Genomic DNA, 19355 nt, shown 5'->3' on the forward strand with positions numbered 1-19355 from the left:
TGACCTCCACCAAGTAGCAAATCATGCAAGGCAAAAGCTAGATTGCTAGTTCAAGTATATCTGGGCTAGCCGGATTGATAGCATAATGAACTAGTGGTTAGCATGTCCGCCTCATAATCAGGATTAAGTACCTTTTCAATTATTTACTTAAAGTTGTCTAGTTTTGCCACGAAAAGACAAAGCTCAATAAAAATTGTGATTTTTTTTTTTTCAAAATTTGCTTTTTATTTGCCTAATTTATATTTGACTTAAAAAAATCAAATAATATTTAATCTGCAATTTTTTTTTTTATACACACACCATAAAATCCATCACGTTTGTAGTGTCGCCACACGTTTCACAAACACAAATCATTCAAATCGTCCCCAGAGTGGGGATCATGATGACAGGGGGCGGGCTGATCCTTTTGTCCTCCTGTCGTGTTCACATTAGTCATATGCAAATGCAAATTGCGCATTGAGAATCACACAAATCCACCGTGTCTAAACCCTCACAGAGAACTGGCGACGGTTATTTAGTTAACATGATATATAAGGTGATTGACCCACTTACGGAAAAAAGCCCATTTGTGAGTGTTAATGAGCCGCACAACTGCCTCACAGTTGAATGGTTCTGGGTTCGATTGCCGTCATTCTAAATTTTCTGTACATACAGTACACCAGAGGGTGTGCATACATATGCAACTTCATTGCATTCAAGTTGTTTTTTAAGATTTCTTTTTTTAGATGTACATGTAATAGGTTCCTTTAGTGGTGGGAAAAAATATACTTTATCATTTTAAGAAGGGGTGTGTAGACTTTTTATATACACTCCAACCTGAGATTACTGTGCAGTGAATCTCCATGGACATTAACATTTGCTCTTTTTCAAATAGCAACAGGCTCTGCTCATCCTCAACAGACGAATAGAAGCGTTTGTGACCTTTTTCTGGGAGAAGGTTGTGCTTTTCACATCCCTGCTGTCTTTCTACATCACAATTCAAAGTGCGGAACCAGGAGTAATCTCTGTGAGGTGAGCGTGAAATGCCACTCTTGTCAGTTTCTGACCGTTCTTTGCTGCACAATGCACTGCAATATTGCTATATTATCGGTTTACATTTTGTTGCTGCACCATTTGTTTTCCAGCATTAGCATTAGCATTAGCATTAAGATAATGACCCGAAAGACTAAGTGGTTGTTTTTACTAAATTAGGTGTGATCTTTTTTTTACTTCAGTTGCGAGTGAAAGTAATTAATGAAAAGTTTGCAATTGGTGTGGCACTATTTTTGTCTAAACGCCGCTTGGCATCTTTTTGAATGTTTTTCTAAATAAGTGACGCTAACACATGACCGTATCAATAATGTAGATTTGTGCAAAGGGTCAACATGTGATTTTTCTATCATCACACTCACATACTCACGACACATTAAAATCTGACAAACATCAAACAGCTTTTTATTTTATTGACTAGATCATGGAACCAGACTACCACGATGAAATCATTTGCATCCAGCACTCCTAATCACTACTAGTGGTTAGTTGATGTCCGAGTGGTTTCTAGATATGCTGATGAAGAAACACAAACTTGGTCACAAGATAATTGACAAAATGTCTAATGAGAGCGCATCAAAAGGTGGCGCTCTACCGCCACCATCAGGACAAATGTGGTTGTTGCACCAGTAGTGGTAAAGTTCCAAGAGCAGAACTCATCCCCCTCATTAAAAAATAAAAATACATTTCTTAAATCTTCTTTACTCGAATCATCCCATTTACAATCCCAGTACCATGGCGGCTGTTATGCACATAGAGCACAAAATCCACCTCGGGTGAGTGCAACAAACGTTTTCACAGAAAATATACGAATCAAGTTGTGTGTGTGTGTGTGTGTGTGTGTGTGTGTGTGTGTTGGTGGGCGGGGCTGCTGGGTTGCATATAGCACATGCAAAACAAGCAAACAAAAAGTGCCTAACTAAATTCTACATTTAAAAAATAAAACAGCCTCAACACAAGCTGGAAACGCTTCTGATTTTTTTTTTTCTTTTAGTCCATGAAACATTTTAAATACAAACACGTTAAGTTTACATTTGTTGTACATAGTGGCTTTCATTAGTCTAGAATCTGGATTCATTTTATCCTGATCCAAATCAAACTGACCATAGTGCATTGTGAGCCTCTCAGCAGCCGTAATATTAGGAACACCGCGTCTAATGCAAAAGCTGGATCAAATAATTAAGAAATAAAAGGCCCCCAAGGTGAACACATTTTTAGCGCTACAACTGGGCCACATTATAGATTTGGTTGTCATAAATATATATAAATTTTTTAAATACGTTGAATTTGAATCCAGAAGTTATATTTCTTTTTGTGCCATTTCTGTTTGATGTATTTTTCCGCCTGTAAAATATGTGCCTTACTCAAGGTTAGGAAATATTGCATTAGCCAGTGCAGGTGTGCCTAAAGTTCTGGCTTTCTTTCTGTCAGAACTTTCCGAGGGCCCCGGCCTTCACCAGCACGGCGGACAGTAGCTCGGCGGGTCCCGCCGGGTGAGGCAGCGCGGTGGCGGCGGGATCACCGCGCTTCTCATCGGCGTTGACTCCTTTGTTCAAGGTGGCCTTTCCTCCTCCTCCCATGCTGCTCTTGCTGTTCTCCGCCGTGGGCCCCGCCGTGCCCAGGTTGGGGCTACCCGCCGCGGGCGTCCCGGTGGACTCGGCGCCGCTCTGGCAGCAGCAGAGCAGGCGGAAGAAGGCGGCCCTCATCTCCCTGCTGGACAACGTGTAGATGAGAGGGTTGAGGGCCGAGTTGAGCACGGCCAAGGCGATGAACCAGTCCACCTCGTAGAGAACGGCGCACCCGTTGCGGCTGCAGCCCACGTCCAGGAGCAGCAGCATGAAGAGGGGCGCCCAGCACACCACAAACACCCCGAGAACGATCACCACGGTCCTCAGCAAGGCCAGGGAGCACTCGGAAGGTCGGCTGCTCACCCTGCGCCCGCTGGACGTCACCAGGCGATAGATCCGGATGTAGAGGATGACGATGGCCACCAGCAGGGCGCTGAAGACGCTGATGCAGAACGCCACGTAGCTCTTGGCGTACAGCGGCAGGACCGTGGAGCACGAGTCTAGGTCGTCCAAGCAGTTCCAGCCCAGGCTGGGCAGGGCGCTGAGCAGCACCGACACCAGCCAGCAGGCCGCCAAGAGGCCCAGGAGACGCCCGCGGCTGGCCGTCTCGCACGGGCGAAGACGCACCATGGTCATGTGGCGCTCGATCCCGATGGCCAGGAGGCTGAAGGTGGATGCGCTGAGGGCCACGAACATGCTCCCCTCCCGGGCCAGCCACTGAGCCGGCGTCAGGAAGTAGGTCCTGCTCCCCGAGGTGAAGATGTTGACCACGTAAGCCACGCCGGCCAGCAGGTCGGACAGCGCCAGGTTGCCGATGAGGAAATACATGCGGCTGTGGAAACGCTTGTTCCTCCACAGGGCCAGCAGCACCGTCAGGTTCTCCAGAACGATCAGCACGCAGATGAGCAGCAGCACCGCTGTCTTGCAGGCGCCGCCGCCACGGGCCCGTTCCCACTTGCCTGAGTTGTTGTAATGGTTCACGATGACCATGTTCATGCCTTCTTCCGGCGGGGTACCCATGCTGCCTCTTCACCCCCCACCACCACCCAGTTCCCTCGCTCAAACGGCAGAGGGCGCCACAGCACTGGACTCAGGGGACTGGCATCCTACGACAGCCGCCTCAGGATGATCTGCCAATCAGATGCAAAGGTAGGATTTTTAAAAAATTCTATTTTTATTATTTTACTGCACGTTTACACATTTTTTAACATCTGTCTTGAAACTACAGATAGAAAAAATAGCCTTTCGACTAACTGTGGCGCTTTTACCGCATTGTTTATAAATGTGCATTGCCTCCTGTTAAATACGTACATGTTCATAGGAGGAGCAGAAATACGGTAATTCAAACATAACCGTTATTGATGAAATAGCTTAATTGATTTTTTTTAATGACTACCTTTTTATGGTAGGATTAAATGTTAGAAATGAACTAAAAGTGCAAATTGTGCATTCCGACACGTATTATGCATGATCTGTTTTAATCAACTTTCAAATACATGCAACTCTTCAATGAAACAAAAATTGAATAAGGTTCAGTTTTGTTGTCGTGAGAAAAAAAAAAAAAGTACTCACCACATTTGAATTCATCATTGGTCCATAAAGCTCTCAGTGCGCTTATTGTCCTTATTTAAACATATCCCGCCGCTTCATAAATGCAAAAAAAAAAAAAAAGCAAGTGGAGCGTAACGGTTGTCCAGTCAGTATGGTGGCAAAAGTTGTGTGAAGTTTTTTTGGAAGTGCTCAGTCCTGCTGCCTGCTCTCCCAAACAGAGGAGTGCTCTCAGACTGATGCAGGGCGGTTCTTGTGCCGTCAGCTCCTCCCTTACTCTTAACTTTCTTCACGTCCAGGAATCATGCGTGGACGTCACTTGCTGTGCATGCTTTATTAAACCATTGGACCTTTATTACTTAAAAAAAAAAAAAGTATTGTATGTACTAATGTAACAAAAAGAGCAATGTAGAAATGAAAGAAGTCATCGTTATTTTTTTTTCCTTCTCAAAAGTAGGTTAAATATGTTTTCTGATTAATTATGATGAATTATGATTATAGTGCAACCACAAAAATAAAAATATTACAGATGTGACAGCTTCAAAAATTCCTGCAGTGGTCAAGGAAATGAATGCATTTGATGCCCAATGTCAAATCTTGAGTTTATCTCAGTCTAGACATCAAAATGAAAGCTTTTCACTTTGTTTTCCTTTTATGGGGAAATCACACAGGCCATCAGTGTTCTAACCTCATGAATGTTTTTCCTCTTTGACGCGGCATGTTTTTTTTCTTTCCAAAGTGACTAACGACTACGCTCCGTTTGTCACTGGAGTGTATGAGATAGGTCAGACCTCTCCCATTGGACAGGACCAAAATGGACGTGAATCGGAAGAGTCATTCCGCGTGATGCCTTTCTGGCAAAGTGGTAACTAAATGAGGCATTGAGGTCAAAATGGAGATTCCTCCTGCGTTGATTTGTTCTGTTGAAAGCGTATTAACGGTCGAGGCAAATGTGACACTTGCAGTGAAATTTGTTTTGGTGGGAGGTCAGTTGGACGTTGGAGCAACATGAATGACCTTCAAAGCTGTTGACTTTACCCTGAGCAGGCATCGACAGATGCGCACATACTCCGATGGCCTAACCCCGATTTAAAACCTTAACTTCAAATTATTCATTCAGCAAATCTACTTGCATGAAAATTAGTTACAGAACCACACTCACCGCATGACTGGCTTCAAGCTAACCCTAACTCCAAACCACAACTTGAAACAATCCCTCCCTCGAAACTCTAACCACTTCAGTGACGATGGAAAAAAAGCAAAAGTAGCTGCATGATTGGTAAATTGTGGGAAAAAAAACATAGCCTGTGTTTATTTGCGTGCACCGGGCTGCATTCAGTTCACACGTGCGGCGACGCACTGAGTCATGACGCCGTGACGTAAGCCAGCGCTGATGAGGCGGACGTTTGGGAATGTCAAAGGCAGATGGGAACAATGGAGAAGTTGCATGGCCCTGAAGGATCTTCACTTTTCCTTTTGAACCTTCTGAACTTTCTGTATATAAATATATAATGGACAAAAGGACGCCATATTTCGCTTCATTGTATATATTCTACATCTTCCACAAAGGAAACAATGTCTGTCGGGGGGGGGGGGGGGGGGGGTCTGCAAGTCGAGCAGAGAGTGAGATAATGTATCAGATGTTGGCGGGGCTTTCTGGTGGTTTATCAGCAGAGCTCCTGGGGTCTTTAAGGGCACCAGGTGACCGCTTGTCTGGAGAACAGCTTTGCTGCATCTTTCAGATAACCCTTTTTTTTTTATCTGCACCCGACTCAAAATAATGCCATCAAAGTGTGCGCTAAAGGAAGGAAGGAAGAAAGCATGACAGGACGTATGTCTTGTAGAATGCTAGGGTGAAGATCTGCCAGGGATTGCTAAACAAAGCTGCTGTGTTGTTGGATGCTGACTTTAGGGTTAGCTATTAGCATTAGCTTCCGGTATATGTGAACTCCCCCCTGGTCGAATGGAAAATAAATGTAAATTTCACATGAGCACTGGTGGGAATGCGGTGGAGAGGTTTTTGTCCCAAATGAAATGTAAAGAGGATTAACGGTAACATCTGTGGGATGATGCGAAATTGCTGATTGTCACGATTGGTGACTTTCGTATGCCGTGATTTAGTTCTTGGGAAGAGTGCTTATAAACCTGCCACAATGTCTGAACTCTTCAAGTAATCACTCTGGAACTCAAGTCCACATCCTCATGGCATCATTTATTTTCTTTATGATAGGAAAGTTAACTCTGCCTGAGGAATATGATGGAAATAGATGGGATGAGTAAACAACCATCGCTGGCTTTCTCACAACTGCTTTGGTGACCTCTGGGAACGCTTATAAAATATGGTGCATGTGCGTGCGTGCGTGGTTTTTATGTCCCTGTAAGGACCAGTCTGAATAAAAAAGTGAAGACAGTTTTAGAAAGTGCGGCCCGTTTAAGTGTCACAATGGCGCTTTTGCTTTCATTTCAAAGGTGGATGTTGGCATTGACATTTACAGTTATGGCATAAAGCTCTCGCCATGACGCTGAATAAGGAAAGACATATTAATGGGAAGTCACGTCCAAATGTAATAAGTGCGGTTTTATGCAGCCCAGCTTTTTACAAATGTCTGATCTTTTCATTTCCTACATTTGGGAATCATCGTGACCACCGAGGAAAGACATGTCTTGGAATACGACACATCATCATTCCTTCATTCACGTCAACGGCTGTTACGTCACACAGATGGTAACGTTTATATCTCGCTCACCGCAGACTTTGCCCCTACATAACCCCGTGAAGGAAATGTTGCTCATTTGTGTAATTCCGTGTGAAAACAGTTTACGTAAAACATTAGCTGCTCTACTTTGATGTAGCTCAGCTGAACCGTCCACTTCATACCTATATGAAAACCAAAATGTAATATCCTTGGGAGAAAATAGTTGGATATATATTTATGTATATTTACAATTACAGTATAAAAGTTGACAGATTGGGACCACACAAGAACACACAAAAAAAAAAAAGCTTCTCCGCCCAGCCATGCCCGCAACCACAGAGTATTTTTGTTCCGATTGACCATCCAAGATCGAGCCAGTTAATGCTATTTCCTGCGCGCACAGCCACTTCATTCCGGTCTTTGTGCCAAGCTAAGCCAACCAGCGGGTGGCATTAGGAAGAGAGCAAACATGGTATGCCCAACATGGACGTGGGAAGGAACCAAGTGCTTTGTTGATTCAGATTTTTAGGTAGCTGTTTGGTTTTGCGGACTCAACCACAGGCCTCCCAATAATTACATAAACTATAAAAAAAAAATCTGTAAATACATATGAGTAAGGTGCATTTGTCCGATTCTTATTGCTAGATAATCAAGCTAATTTTGTTATTCATTTTACATTATTTTTTAATTATTTTTTTTATCTATGTACATTTCTGAGTTTAGTATGTTTCCACCATTTTGGTCAACTATTGCCTCTAAACTCGCTGAAAGTTTTGAACAGCTCTTGTGCTGACCTCGGCAGAATCCGAGGCCAACGTGTAACCCGGCAAGGGAGCCTGTGGTAAAGAGTAATGTGTGCTTATGAATGAAAATGACTGCTGAATGTGCACTAGCGGGCTAACGGCGTCAAACTAACCCTGCCATATGATGCCACAGTGCACATAAAGAAATGACTAGATAGAGATCTGCAGCGCTGTGGTGAGCATTCAACCAGGCACAGCAGTAAGACAGGGTGACTATCCGAAAAGCCGCCCGGCTCCACGCAAACGCGGGCCCAAATAAAAGCTAAAAACACACACTTCACATCACATTAGACGAGGACACGTTGACGTGTCCAAAACACGTTCACTCCACTAGAGGTAGTGAGTGGATCCGTCACAAATTCATCCAGTAGAACTGCTAACATGTATTATTTTGGCTACCTAAGATGATTAATAAGCATGTTGTAATGTTTTGCACTTATCTCAAGTTGTCTTTCCCCATTGAAATGAATATAAATACAATTAATCCGTTCCATCCCCTCAATAAAAAATGCCAAAATTAACGTATTTATATCAGAAAAATAGGTTGGAAACACAGTAATATTTTTTATCAGCATAACCTGAAAACAGAAAATGTGAGCAGAAAACACAATGGTAGGAGCAGTTTCATATTGCTTGTTTTACTAGCATGCTAGGCGCACTTTTGAAATAATATTGTTGTCATTATTGTCAATTCTTTTGCAGACCACCAAGCTATGACTCGCATTTCTAGAACCAGGCCTCGAGTGTCCATCCAGAGTCACTGGCGTGTTTTAAAATCTTCTTTTGAGGGCCATGTGTGTGACATATGCTGCGGTGGACTACACACATCGTCTCGCACAAAGGAGTAAACGAGTAGTGCGTGGCCTCGCTACGCCGTGGTGCACCGCCGTTTATGAGACCACCACATGACGATGCAGTCCACGCTCCATTATTAAGATCACAGCCGCCCTCCTTCGCCTCCCACCTCGCCCGGCCGCTCCTCCGACAGCCTCTCGGATGCCGCACGTTGCTTGCGATGCTTGTGTTTATAGAGAGGGAAGTGAACAAGGGCGAGGGGAGAGGTCGTATGGCATGCTGGGAAATGTGGCAGGAAAATAAACGCAGCCAACAACACCGCGTCAGATTCCTGGCTTCGTTAAGGTTTATGTGCCTTCGGTATAAACACCGAGCTATTGTCTGAGGTCGCAATTTTCCGTCAAGAATATTTAAAGGCGACTCAGAGGTGGGAAAGGGACTAAGGCTTGCCCTCGCCTTGGCCCGGGAGCGCTTTTCCCCCCCGGTGTCTAACCCGAAGCGTCTAACAGGAAACTGAGCACATGTCTAAAATCCATTATTTTTAACAGCCTCTGCCAGCGCCGAGACACATGGTTCTAAAAACGAGTTACTGCCTCCATATAACCAAAGCAAGAACTGGCAAATGAGTTGGGCATTGTGCAGTTTTATGTGTATTTTGGCTTCAGTCGACACAATTCCATCCAGGTTTGCCGGAATGAAAATTCTATAGATTAGAAATGTCCAAAAAGGCCTTTAGTGACTTCATGTTTTTTTTTCTGCAGCTCTCACCCAAATGGAATTGTTTGGAATGGAAGAAGTCCAAAAGATAAAGACGTGCCCGCTCTGTGGACTAAAGACTATTAAGCACAAAGGTACATTGTATGTTTATGTTCTGTGCTTAGCTTGGCTTTGACACGAGAGAGATTTAGGGGGAAAAAAAAATTAAATCCCAGATATTAACCATGGGTGGAGAAACTCAATGTCAGGGTGGTATTACAGTGTTTATTAAAGGTCTTCACACCCCTGTTAAAAACCCACAAAGCCTTCCAAACACATGTGGGAAAATGTGTTGTGGTCCTCCGATGAAACCAAGGTCGAACTTTTTGGACCGTTATTCCAAAAAATATGGTGCAAGCATCACCAAAAGTACTCAGTGAAGCGAAAAGGCACACACAAATATAAAAATAAACTAACCCCCCCACAACCACCTGCCCATATTTAGGGTTTACAGTGTATACACAGGTAGAGACCTATTTTTGAAAAGTCAATAAATAGAGCAAAAAATAAATAAACAACAATCACAACTATATTGTAAATGTACTGCACAATGCTTGCTTTGTTTTTGTTTTCGGGGTGCGGGTGTGAGCCGCCTACAGTGGATATAAAAAGTGTTTGGACTTTCCATATCCATCGTAGGCGGCTCACAAAACCAAAACAAACTATTGAGTCATATCGCACTTGGTGGGTGGGCAAGGAAATATGTTTTCCCCCAAAAAATCCTTTGCTAAGAGAAACAGCAGCACATACAGTCTCTCAGATTACCTAATTAAAGTGTGTACACATACTAGTAGTACATGGTACATAAATGCCCCCCTTGATGGTGGTCTTTTAAATTCACATAAAATTTAGTAACGCCCCTCCAAAAAAAAATCTCAAGATGTTCACTAGGCATTAAAATCGTAAAATGATTAACGACAGTTTTGCAAGTTGAGCGACCGTTGCGCGAAATGATGTCATGTCACACAGCCGGCCTCCGCTTGGGGGTCATATGATAGCGAGGATGATGGGGGGGGGGGTCGTTACGGCGTATTCAAACAGACGTTGGCTTGTGCGTAGCATCTATGGCACATGTGTGAAAGGCCCGAGTGTCTGGGGCGTGACCGACTTAATGACACCACTTACTGGCCCTGATTCAGGCGCAGGTTTCTTGCACCTTTTTGAAAAACAACACGCCAGGAAATCCGAGCAAACAGAGAATCGGTTGTATCGCCGAGATGGGAGACCAACGCTTTTGGCGTTCACGTTTTGCCTCGCTTTGATCTAAAATAGAATTCTGCTATACAGAATCAACTCCTTCCCAAAAAAAAAAAAAAGTTTAAGCCAACACAGCTGCGTTTGAAGGGACTTAAGGCCGAAATTGGCAAACGTAGACCAGGAAAGAAGCGGTTGGACCGGAGAACCACATGGAAGAGGGTGATACAGGGGTTGGAGAGCGCCTAAAAGTGGAGAGGGCAGTGCTACATTTAACTTTCCACTTCTGCTCTTTCCATGAGATCTGTTTGTTCTTCAAGGGCCAAAGCCAGAATGTCTATTAATAAATCAAGAGAACATCACAGAACGTCACCAGGAATGAAGAAAAGCGACATGAGATTTTTGTCATTTGCCATTCTTTCTTGTCACATATGTGAACCACTATTATACATTATATACTAATTAAGATATAAGAAGTGCTGCATGGAAGCAGGGAGCTCAACTCACTTCACAACAAAGCAACAGAAGAAAAAAAAAAAATCTTCAAAAAGCACCTTCAAGTTGTTTATTGCCACCCCCAACAAAGAGAATTACACAAACAATGCTTTGCCGCGTCAATTCCATTTAGCTTCATGCTAACTAAAAATACAAAAGGCCATAAACAGGCTAAGAAATAGCATCGGCATTATGAAACACAAACAGAGGAGCAACACGTAGACGGCAGCCGTTTTTACTTTGGCTGACTCCGGAGCGACATTGTTATGCTGTGAAACAATCTCCTGTCACCATTCCGATCCCGTGTTCCGCAAACCACTGCCCAGGCGTCTGATATTAAGTGTGGTGAGTTCACACTTGATGCAATACAATACATGGAAGCCCAAGTCTCCTGAGTCCTGTCATGTGGACTTTGAATCCCACTGTTGATGTATTATTGCAGCAAAAACCTCAAGTGTGGTCAGGCCTGTTTCTGTGTTGGTCAGGATGTCTACTGCTACCTTGTATGGCTCACTTTTCTTGGAAGTGACATAATGTTTTTGTTTTTATACAGTTCCGAGAAGTCATAATAATGAAATATTTTAATCAAAACATCCCAAAAATCTACAAATAAGTGAGCCAGCCCTTATACTGCTTCATCCACTGCTGGTCCAATGAGGAGTCTATCTTATGTTACCGTGACGACCGTGGTTACAGCGTGACCATTACCACGAGAGATGCTAATGTATATATAACAATTGAAACCATTGACAGTAAAAATTAATACAATACATGTCATAAGTGATCTAATTATAATTCCATGCACTGGCGTAGCTAGAGGGGCTGGAGAAGGGCACCCCCCTCCTGTAAAATATGCTTGCCCCCCCCCCCCAGGTGAAAGGCTATATTAATTTTCTGATTCTTGATGGTTTCTCAGGGAAGATGTATCACCTCAACATACTTTTATAATAGCAGTACTACTTTCCTATTAGTCAAAGGCTTTGGCGCCATCTTGTGGTATCTGGGAGTGCAGAAAAAACTAAATATCCAAAGATTCTTCAAAATAAAATTCCACAGGGAATCTAAATCACAAATAGGAGTCAGGATTTCTACACTGTATGGACTTTGCAGACTACCTACGTTGATTTAGTGTCAGGATCCGAGGGGAAGAGCCGCTAAATCCCTGATAATCTGCTACAGTGGCGGGAGCCACGCTATCTGATGATCAGCTTTGTATTGGGGCACTGCCCCGTCGAGACACAAACATCCTGTTTGCAGAGGGAGTGGGACACGGAGTGAGAGTAGTGGAAATGCTCACTTAATGGAGCAGACTGGGAAGAGCGGCTGGAATGTCTGAGCAAATAGTCAGTGAAAGTCTCCAAAGCGGCTTCAAAGGTTACTCTCATACTGCAGGTTAACATGATCTGAATATGAGTGACTTTAGTAGGCATGCAAATTGCAGAGTAATGCAAATTGTGAGAATTTAAAATGTGCCATCATGGCAGTTTTTGTCGGAACACGTCACCGCCACTAACTGGTGAATCTGTTACAGTAGATTTGAAGGAAAATGTTTGGTGATGGAGACCACAGAGAAACGTCTTGTACTGACTTGTATTAACTTATAAACGCAGCAGCATCGCCCCCTTGTGGGAGGGGGAGGAGTAGTGGAGTCATAGTGAAAAGGAAAAAGAAATACACATTTATACTTCAAGGATACAATTGTAATCTTCAGATAATAAGGCTGTTTTTTTAGAAAAAAAATTATCTAACTGTGATAAAGATGTAGAAGTTTATCGAATGAAAATTGTTTTAAAAACGTTTTTGCCTTGTTAAATTTCATATTACTGTGACTTCATTGTTAAAAAAAAAAGCTTCATTCTCATATATTACTAAGATATTATTTTATTATTGTTATTTATTTATTTACCACATATAACATTTCTTGAAGTGAGAAGTCAAGCATAACTGTCTGATTTATTTTTGCAAATTGTGCAGTCTCCACCTACCGGCCGTTTGAAATAAAGTAAATGTAGTAGTGATGTTTTTCAACAACAAAAACGAGTGTTATAACATGTTTGTTTGAAATGAATGGGTAGAAATTTGCAGAATCCAAAAGAATTTTCATGACATAGCAGTGCTGTTTAAAAAAAAAAAAATCATATTTTTAGCAACTAGAAACTCCTTGACTTGAAAAACAAAAATAATGTACATTTGGTTTTACTTTTGAATACTTCTACTCTTTACCAGAGTATTCCCTTTATCTGTTTTGTATTTTTCATTCCTGTACTACTGCTACAAGTACCGAGTGTGAGAACCTTTTGGCACTTGTGGCAAGCATACACGTGTGAAGAGAGCAGCGTCTATCTTTATCTGCTTCGGCCATATACTACTGCGCCTGCCCCCTCCCTATGCATTATGTTCACCCACTATCATTTCAAGTCTATGGGTCATTGAAATTAGATTTTGCAAAACTGACCTTGTTAATAATGGCAATAAAGCATCATATAATTGAATTGGTCCAGCAGCTCAACTGTCTATAGTCCACTTTTTATGGAATGTTTTGTCATACATATACATTGCTGCACTGTTAGATACTCAGACACATAAAAAAGCGAATATTTTCAAAAGTATTGCTGAATAAATCATTTATAGTTACATACAGTTTCAGCCTCCATTGAATAAAGGGAAAATCCTGGTTGTAATGTCAACAAGAGATTCATAAAGACACTTCCAGGAACATATTCAATGATTATGAAAATAGATGATGAGCTCTGTGATAAAAAATTATTCATTTGATCAAAAAAAAGCATTCATTTATTTAACCGCTTACCACTAAGACTGTCACGATACAGTTTCCAAACCTTGAAATCGGGTTTTTTTTATTTAAATCAGCAAAAAAAGTATATTCAGGGACACATAAAGCCATCTTGAAAGTTGCTGTAACAGTATCTGATTAACATTAATTGGTTTTGTTGTTTTTTTTTAACTGCAAATGAATTATGGACAAAAACACAGGCAGTTTGTCCTGCCAAATTATCTACATTAAAACGATTCAAATCTTAATTTAGGTGTTTTTGCTAGTTGTACTTTTCCCACAAACGTTGTGTTGTGGGTCAGAATGTTAAAATCATGTAGTTTGTACATTCAAAAGATAATGAAGAAACACAATTCAAGAAGCTCATGATACTGGTATGGGTGTAAATATTTGGCCACTTAGAGTGAGACTTCGATTTCATCATTCTGCTAATATTGTGGCAATCTTTTAATATACGCTATACTACTGTAGTTTATAATGGGAAATATTAACTACTGGGTTATACAGTTGGGGGAAGCTAGCAAAAAAAAGAAGAAACGCTGGTTTTAAAATAACTAAGGCTCTAAGGCTCGTCGGGGGTGTAAAATGTGTATATATTGTTTTTTAATAGATGATTTAAAAAAAAAGGGAAGTTTGTGGACAAGTACACAACTACCTGAGTGAGTAACACGTCGCGTTGCACAGTGCTACACAACAGACCTACAACATCCGGGCTAGTCGGCTCACGCAGGAACGGAATGGCGGCGGAGGTAAGTGGACGAAAACGAGGCTCTAGTCGCCCAGACGACGGGCGAAACCGGGGCCAACTACGGCCGCTAGTCACGTACGACGCTTCGGCGTATGTGTCGGCGGTGTGACCGGCGAACTAACGCGGAAGGAAGGGCAGCACTGGGTGAAACGTAGCAACGCGGGGGTTAAACATCGGGGAAGTAGAGGTAGAGGGGGAGGAATGGAGAAGCTCCCCGGCGTTTCGAGCTTCTCGTTCGGCGTTAAAGAGCCATTCCTCCCCCTCCTCCTCCGTTGAAGCCGTCGAAAGGAACCGAACCGAAAACAAAAGAAGCAAGGCGAAAAATACGACGGCGGTTCGAGTGCTTTGGTGAAGTTTTAACTGGCGGAAAAAGTTGTCCGCGTTAGTCATTGTCGTCCCCTTTTTTTAGTGGGACATTTTGACTTTTTATTTCCTTCTCGCGCGATCCGCCGAGAAGGAAGAGGCGTTCAGCACCAAGTGGCAGGAAAGCGCCCCTAGTCACACACACACTCGCAACGCGAGCAGCTCAACTTTATCACGACAACGAGCCATGTTGAACAAAATAACACAAGGTAGTCAATGGAGCTTCTTCATCTAGTGTGCTACTGTGTGAAGTTGACTTTGTTTCCTTTTTCCTGTTGCTCTATGGCTTCAAACATTGATGTTTGCTCACAAAAAAAAACCACTCTAAAAGTCATGCCACTCCCAAATGAAACTTAGGAATGTCTGATACTGCAAAATGAAAGAAAAGATAAGCCATGCGGTGCTGGCTTGAGATTCCCCTTTCACAGTATTGTGTGTGATAGCTTGTTCCTGTCCATAGGCGGGCCGAGGGCCTGTGGACCTGGCCGCCGAGGTTCCATCCCATTTGAGCTCGTGAGGTACGGCGATGAAGATACTGGGCCGGAGAAAAAGTATTTTCCGGAGTTGAAGGAGAGAATCTCCTCTTCCCCAGAACATGGCAGCTCAATCTCAGGCTGTATGCTCAAGTTGTGTTACATTGCTCCTCCTCTGCTAAATGGATCACATTCTGTTTTTTTCCTCGTTCTTCCCATTTATTGTCCTACTTGGTAGGCTAGCGAGCTGCCCTTGGAGGAGCTTCTGGCTCTGTATGGCTTTGCAGTGCCGGACCCCGCCAAGCAGAGTTGTCACGTCTCAGCAGCTCTGCCAGATGTGACAGTGGCCAAGGTGACAGCCCCCCTCAGGCCAGCACACCTTAAAAAAAAAGCCACATGTTGCAGCTCCAATGTTTCCTGTCTTCTCCAGAATCAGATCCCCGAAGACATCTTTGCCGCAACGGAGGGAGTGGAGTCATCAGCTGATGATCTCACCCCTTCAGTCACCTCCAGCACCTCTGATTTGCTCCAACACCTGCCTCGTAAGTTCATGTTGTGGCCCAAGACTTTAAAGCATGGGTGCACACACATCAGGGGGTTAGAAATTAAAAAGCTAATTATTCGAATGGCTTGAAGTCATGTTTTTTTTTTGCATCTCAGCTGGAAACAATGACGCATCCGTCTGCTCATCTGACGAGGAACCCGACAATATCTCTGTCCCCTCCAATGAAGAACACAAGGTTGGTCACCAGAAGACGGTTCGGTGCGTTTTGCCGTCACTCCAGTTGTCTCACACGGAATTTGCTTCACCAGGACATCATGGTCGGTTCCATGTACCAGGCAATAATCCCTCCCCTCAGTCCTTATACGTACCGGGAACAAGGTAGGAACTTCTGACTTCTTCCATGCTGGTGACTTCCTATTTCTACATCTCTGGCGTCCTTGTGTCCAGCGTACCACAATGAGGATCAGTTGTTGTGGAGACCAGGTGCTCTGCCGCTGCTGGAAGTGGAGCACTTTTTAATGAATGTACAGAAGCCACGTGGCCAGGAGGGGGCAGTATGCAAGCAAACGTGTGCCGACACCGTACAAGACGATGAACAGGTGCTGGATAGTACTTTTTTTTTTCTTCAAAATAAAACTTGATGTGTTAAGTACAGTAAACATCTTGACCAGGCTTTTTTTTTTTTTTTTTATGATACCAGGCGCTGTATGAGCTGCTGAGATGCAACTTTAACGCGGAGGAGGCACTGCGACGACTGCACTTTAATGTGAAAGTGTTCACTGGTAAAATACAAGAACGGAAACGCCGTTTTCATTTCAAGGAAACATTCTGAAGAAATACTGGTGAATGTCATGACACGGCATGTTTTGCTCAATCTGACTTTTTCTGCCCTTTTGTTTAGAAGAGCTCTGTGGCTGGAGTGAGGAGGAGTGCAAGAATTTTGAGCTCGGCTATAAAGTTTACGGGAAAAACTTCCATCTCATCCAGGCTAATAAGGTAAGTGCTTCAGAGACAAGAAATGTTTCTTTGTTTTTCCTTTTCATTTAGCAACACAAGTACTTTTTATTTATCTACAGGTAAGGACCCGCTCTGTGGGGGAGTGTGTGGAGTACTACTACCGGTGGAAGAAGTCAGAGAGACACGACTACTTCACTCAACAAGCTTGCAGGATCACTCGCAAGAAGTACACCTTGCAGTTAGGGAAGATGTGAGTCGTGACCAAACAACTTCTCGTCCTTATCTGAACGCTGGAATTCAATTCTGGGTGAGATGGAAGCATCCCTGTGCTTTACCTGTGTTTTGATGTGCCGTAGGGAAGAGGGAGACCAAGATGGCGGGTATGCCGGCGAGATGGAGGGAAGCGATAATTCCGCCGCTTTACTGTCTTGCGGTAGCTCCGGAAAACTGCCGCCTCCTTTACCTCGGCAGTCGAGCCTAGAACTGGACAAACAAGGTAAAAACCTTGAAAGTTTCAATTAAGACTTCCATAATTGAAATTGTTTACATACCATGTCAGTTTTCATCACAGTTTTTTTTTTTTTTGTTCAAGCATTTGCTGTCTTCCTTTCTGAATCATTTTTGCATTTCTTTCCCCCCCCCATTCTCGTTTTGTGTCTCTGCGCGCGCACGCTTGCATGCCTCACCCCTTTTTGACACGGCGCTCCAGAAGAGGAGGGCCGCCCTCGGCGCAGACGGACCCCCCGCTTTCTCTTAAAGCCGTGACCTCGGTGCGGTCTGGCCTACACAAAGCAGGCTGCAGCCTGCAGGTAAAGAACGGGGGAGGCTTGTCAACCCTGTCGCGATGACACTTGCATGCTCATATTTGTGTGTTGAGTGAGTGATGTCAGGAAGTCTTCTTCATGTTCCCTTGTGAGTGTTTTCATGTTGCATTTGTTTTTGTTTGTCCAGTTCAATGAATAAGGCTAAAAGTCCATCAGTGGTTGTCACGCTCCTTCCTCCCCCCCCAACCCCACTTGGCTTACATTTTGCTCTCTCCTCCAGACGAAGAACCGCAGACGGGCAACGTTAGCCGTCCGCAGAACCTGGTTGACTGCCCCTTCCCTCTGCCTGCCTCGTCCAATCAGGGGGCTCGCTTCTCTGCCGTCGGGGCAGGTCCGGAGCTCCAAGACCATCGACAGGGCTTCTTCCAGTTCCACACGCGTGACAGTCCGTTTCTCCCCGAGGTCTGCGGCGCAGCTGGTAACGTGACCGACTCCCCCGTCGCATGCAGGTGGGACCTCACCTGCTGCGTGCCTCCTCTTCCCCATCTCATGACTTCCTGTCCTCCTCCTCTGCATTTATCTCCCTTTGACTCACTTCAGTGAAAGCACTTGGGAGAATTCTGTTTGAATACAGAAGCGATCTTAGACTGGTGAAGCAAACAGAACAAATGAAAAACTTCCAGAATGTCACGGCTTTGGAGCCGTGAGAGTGACGCATCCTCGGCACTGATTGTTGCTGCTCTGAGTCCTTTCACACAAAGATCACTTTATTTCAACACAAACGGCCTTTTTTTTTGTGCTCTGTCATCCGCTCTCTGTTTGGCGCTGTTCTCTGTTGGCTTGTGCTTTCCTCCTCTGTCCTTATGTCGACAGCAGATGTAGTTCTAGATTATTTTGGGATTGTCATGAAATCATCATTTTTTTTTTGTTCCACGCCACTGACTCATACCGTTGCGCCAGCTGCTTGCAACATTCTCACTGTGTATGTTGAGGAAGTGTTTGAAAATGTCACAAATGAAGTGTCACAAAGTTAGTGCGTGGGATTTTTTTTTTCCAACATTCATTCAATGTTTTATCGTCAGAATATAATCCAAGGTGTAAACTCAACAGGCCAATATTATACCCAAGGTTAGGTAAATGTGCAGGTAAATGCCCCGGATTATCTCAAAACCAGACTACCTTAGAATGTACACTGGTCATGATGTGGACTAGCTCAGAATATAACTTCGGGTCTAAACTGGAGGGACATAAATAATACTCAGTCGATGCCTACAATTAAATAAGAATAAAACACATTACAGTGACGTTAAGATTTTGACTGTCGTCATAAATGATTGATTGAGGCTGTTCACTTTGGATCACCCCCAACTCATGATGATTTAGTATTGACGTTGATTTTTGTGATTGTTCTTGTTTTATTGGACCCTTACTTAAATTTTATTGTCGTCCCGTTCCGGATCTGAAGAAGCAAAGCAAACGTTTCAAGGAGTTGATGAACGTTGTTGGTTGTTAACGTGACGTCTTGTCATCTTTTATCTCTTCTATTTATTTGTTTTTCTTTGCTGTCTGTGCATGTTTGAGATCTTCCTGTGACAACAGTGAAGCGAGTCAGATGGACGTTTGAGTTTACACTAAGGAGGTGATGGACAAGGCCTGATGTGAGCAGAACTGTTTCTTATACTTTCACTTGTTTTGATTTTTTGCAATGTATGTATTGTACTACTCCGGGCGTTTGTTAATAATTATTATATTTTGTAAAAAAAATAAAGAGATGCTATTACATGATGATAGAAGACAAGTAGTTATGCTGCCTTAATTTAATTGGAAAGGGTTTGACAGGAGTTATCATTTCCAAATATTTGGCAAA

At 43.3% G+C, this 19355-nt stretch overlaps 2 protein-coding genes across 6 annotated transcripts; one reads left to right on the plus strand and one right to left on the minus strand.

Moving 5' to 3' along the window:
- Nucleotides 1-2017: 2017 nt before the first annotated feature.
- s1pr3a (sphingosine-1-phosphate receptor 3a) lies at nucleotides 2018-3641 on the minus strand. Its single transcript, XM_037249154.1, has one exon. It carries the CDS (start codon nucleotides 3615-3617, stop codon nucleotides 2457-2459), a length of 1161 nt encoding a protein of 386 aa, XP_037105049.1. The 5' UTR covers nucleotides 3618-3641; the 3' UTR covers nucleotides 2018-2456.
- A 10660-nt stretch (nucleotides 3642-14301) lies between these two features.
- mier2 (mesoderm induction early response 1, family member 2) lies at nucleotides 14302-19281 on the plus strand. Of its 5 annotated transcripts, none has more exons than XM_037249153.1 (13): nucleotides 14303-14427; nucleotides 15250-15405; nucleotides 15501-15614; nucleotides 15693-15804; nucleotides 15923-16002; nucleotides 16076-16145; nucleotides 16215-16366; nucleotides 16468-16549; nucleotides 16669-16763; nucleotides 16844-16974; nucleotides 17081-17220; nucleotides 17437-17533; nucleotides 17769-17906. In XM_037249153.1, the coding sequence occupies exons 2-12, from the start codon at nucleotides 15385-15387 to the stop codon at nucleotides 17487-17489; spliced, it is 1050 nt and encodes a 349-aa protein (XP_037105048.1). In that variant the 5' UTR covers nucleotides 14303-14427; nucleotides 15250-15384; the 3' UTR covers nucleotides 17490-17533; nucleotides 17769-17906. The 5 variants fall into 5 exon arrangements, with proteins under 5 accessions (XP_037105046.1, XP_037105048.1, XP_037105043.1 ...); XM_037249152.1 differs by having other exon boundaries at nucleotides 14304-14427; nucleotides 17434-17533; XM_037249151.1 differs by lacking the exon at nucleotides 17437-17533 and having other exon boundaries at nucleotides 14302-14427; nucleotides 16672-16763; nucleotides 17769-19281.
- Nucleotides 19282-19355: the final 74 nt, after the last annotated feature.

The sequence above is a fragment of the Syngnathus acus genome, chromosome 4 (assembly GCF_901709675.1).
Source record: "Syngnathus acus chromosome 4, fSynAcu1.2, whole genome shotgun sequence".
NCBI classification, from domain to species: Eukaryota; Metazoa; Chordata; class Actinopteri; order Syngnathiformes; family Syngnathidae; genus Syngnathus; species Syngnathus acus.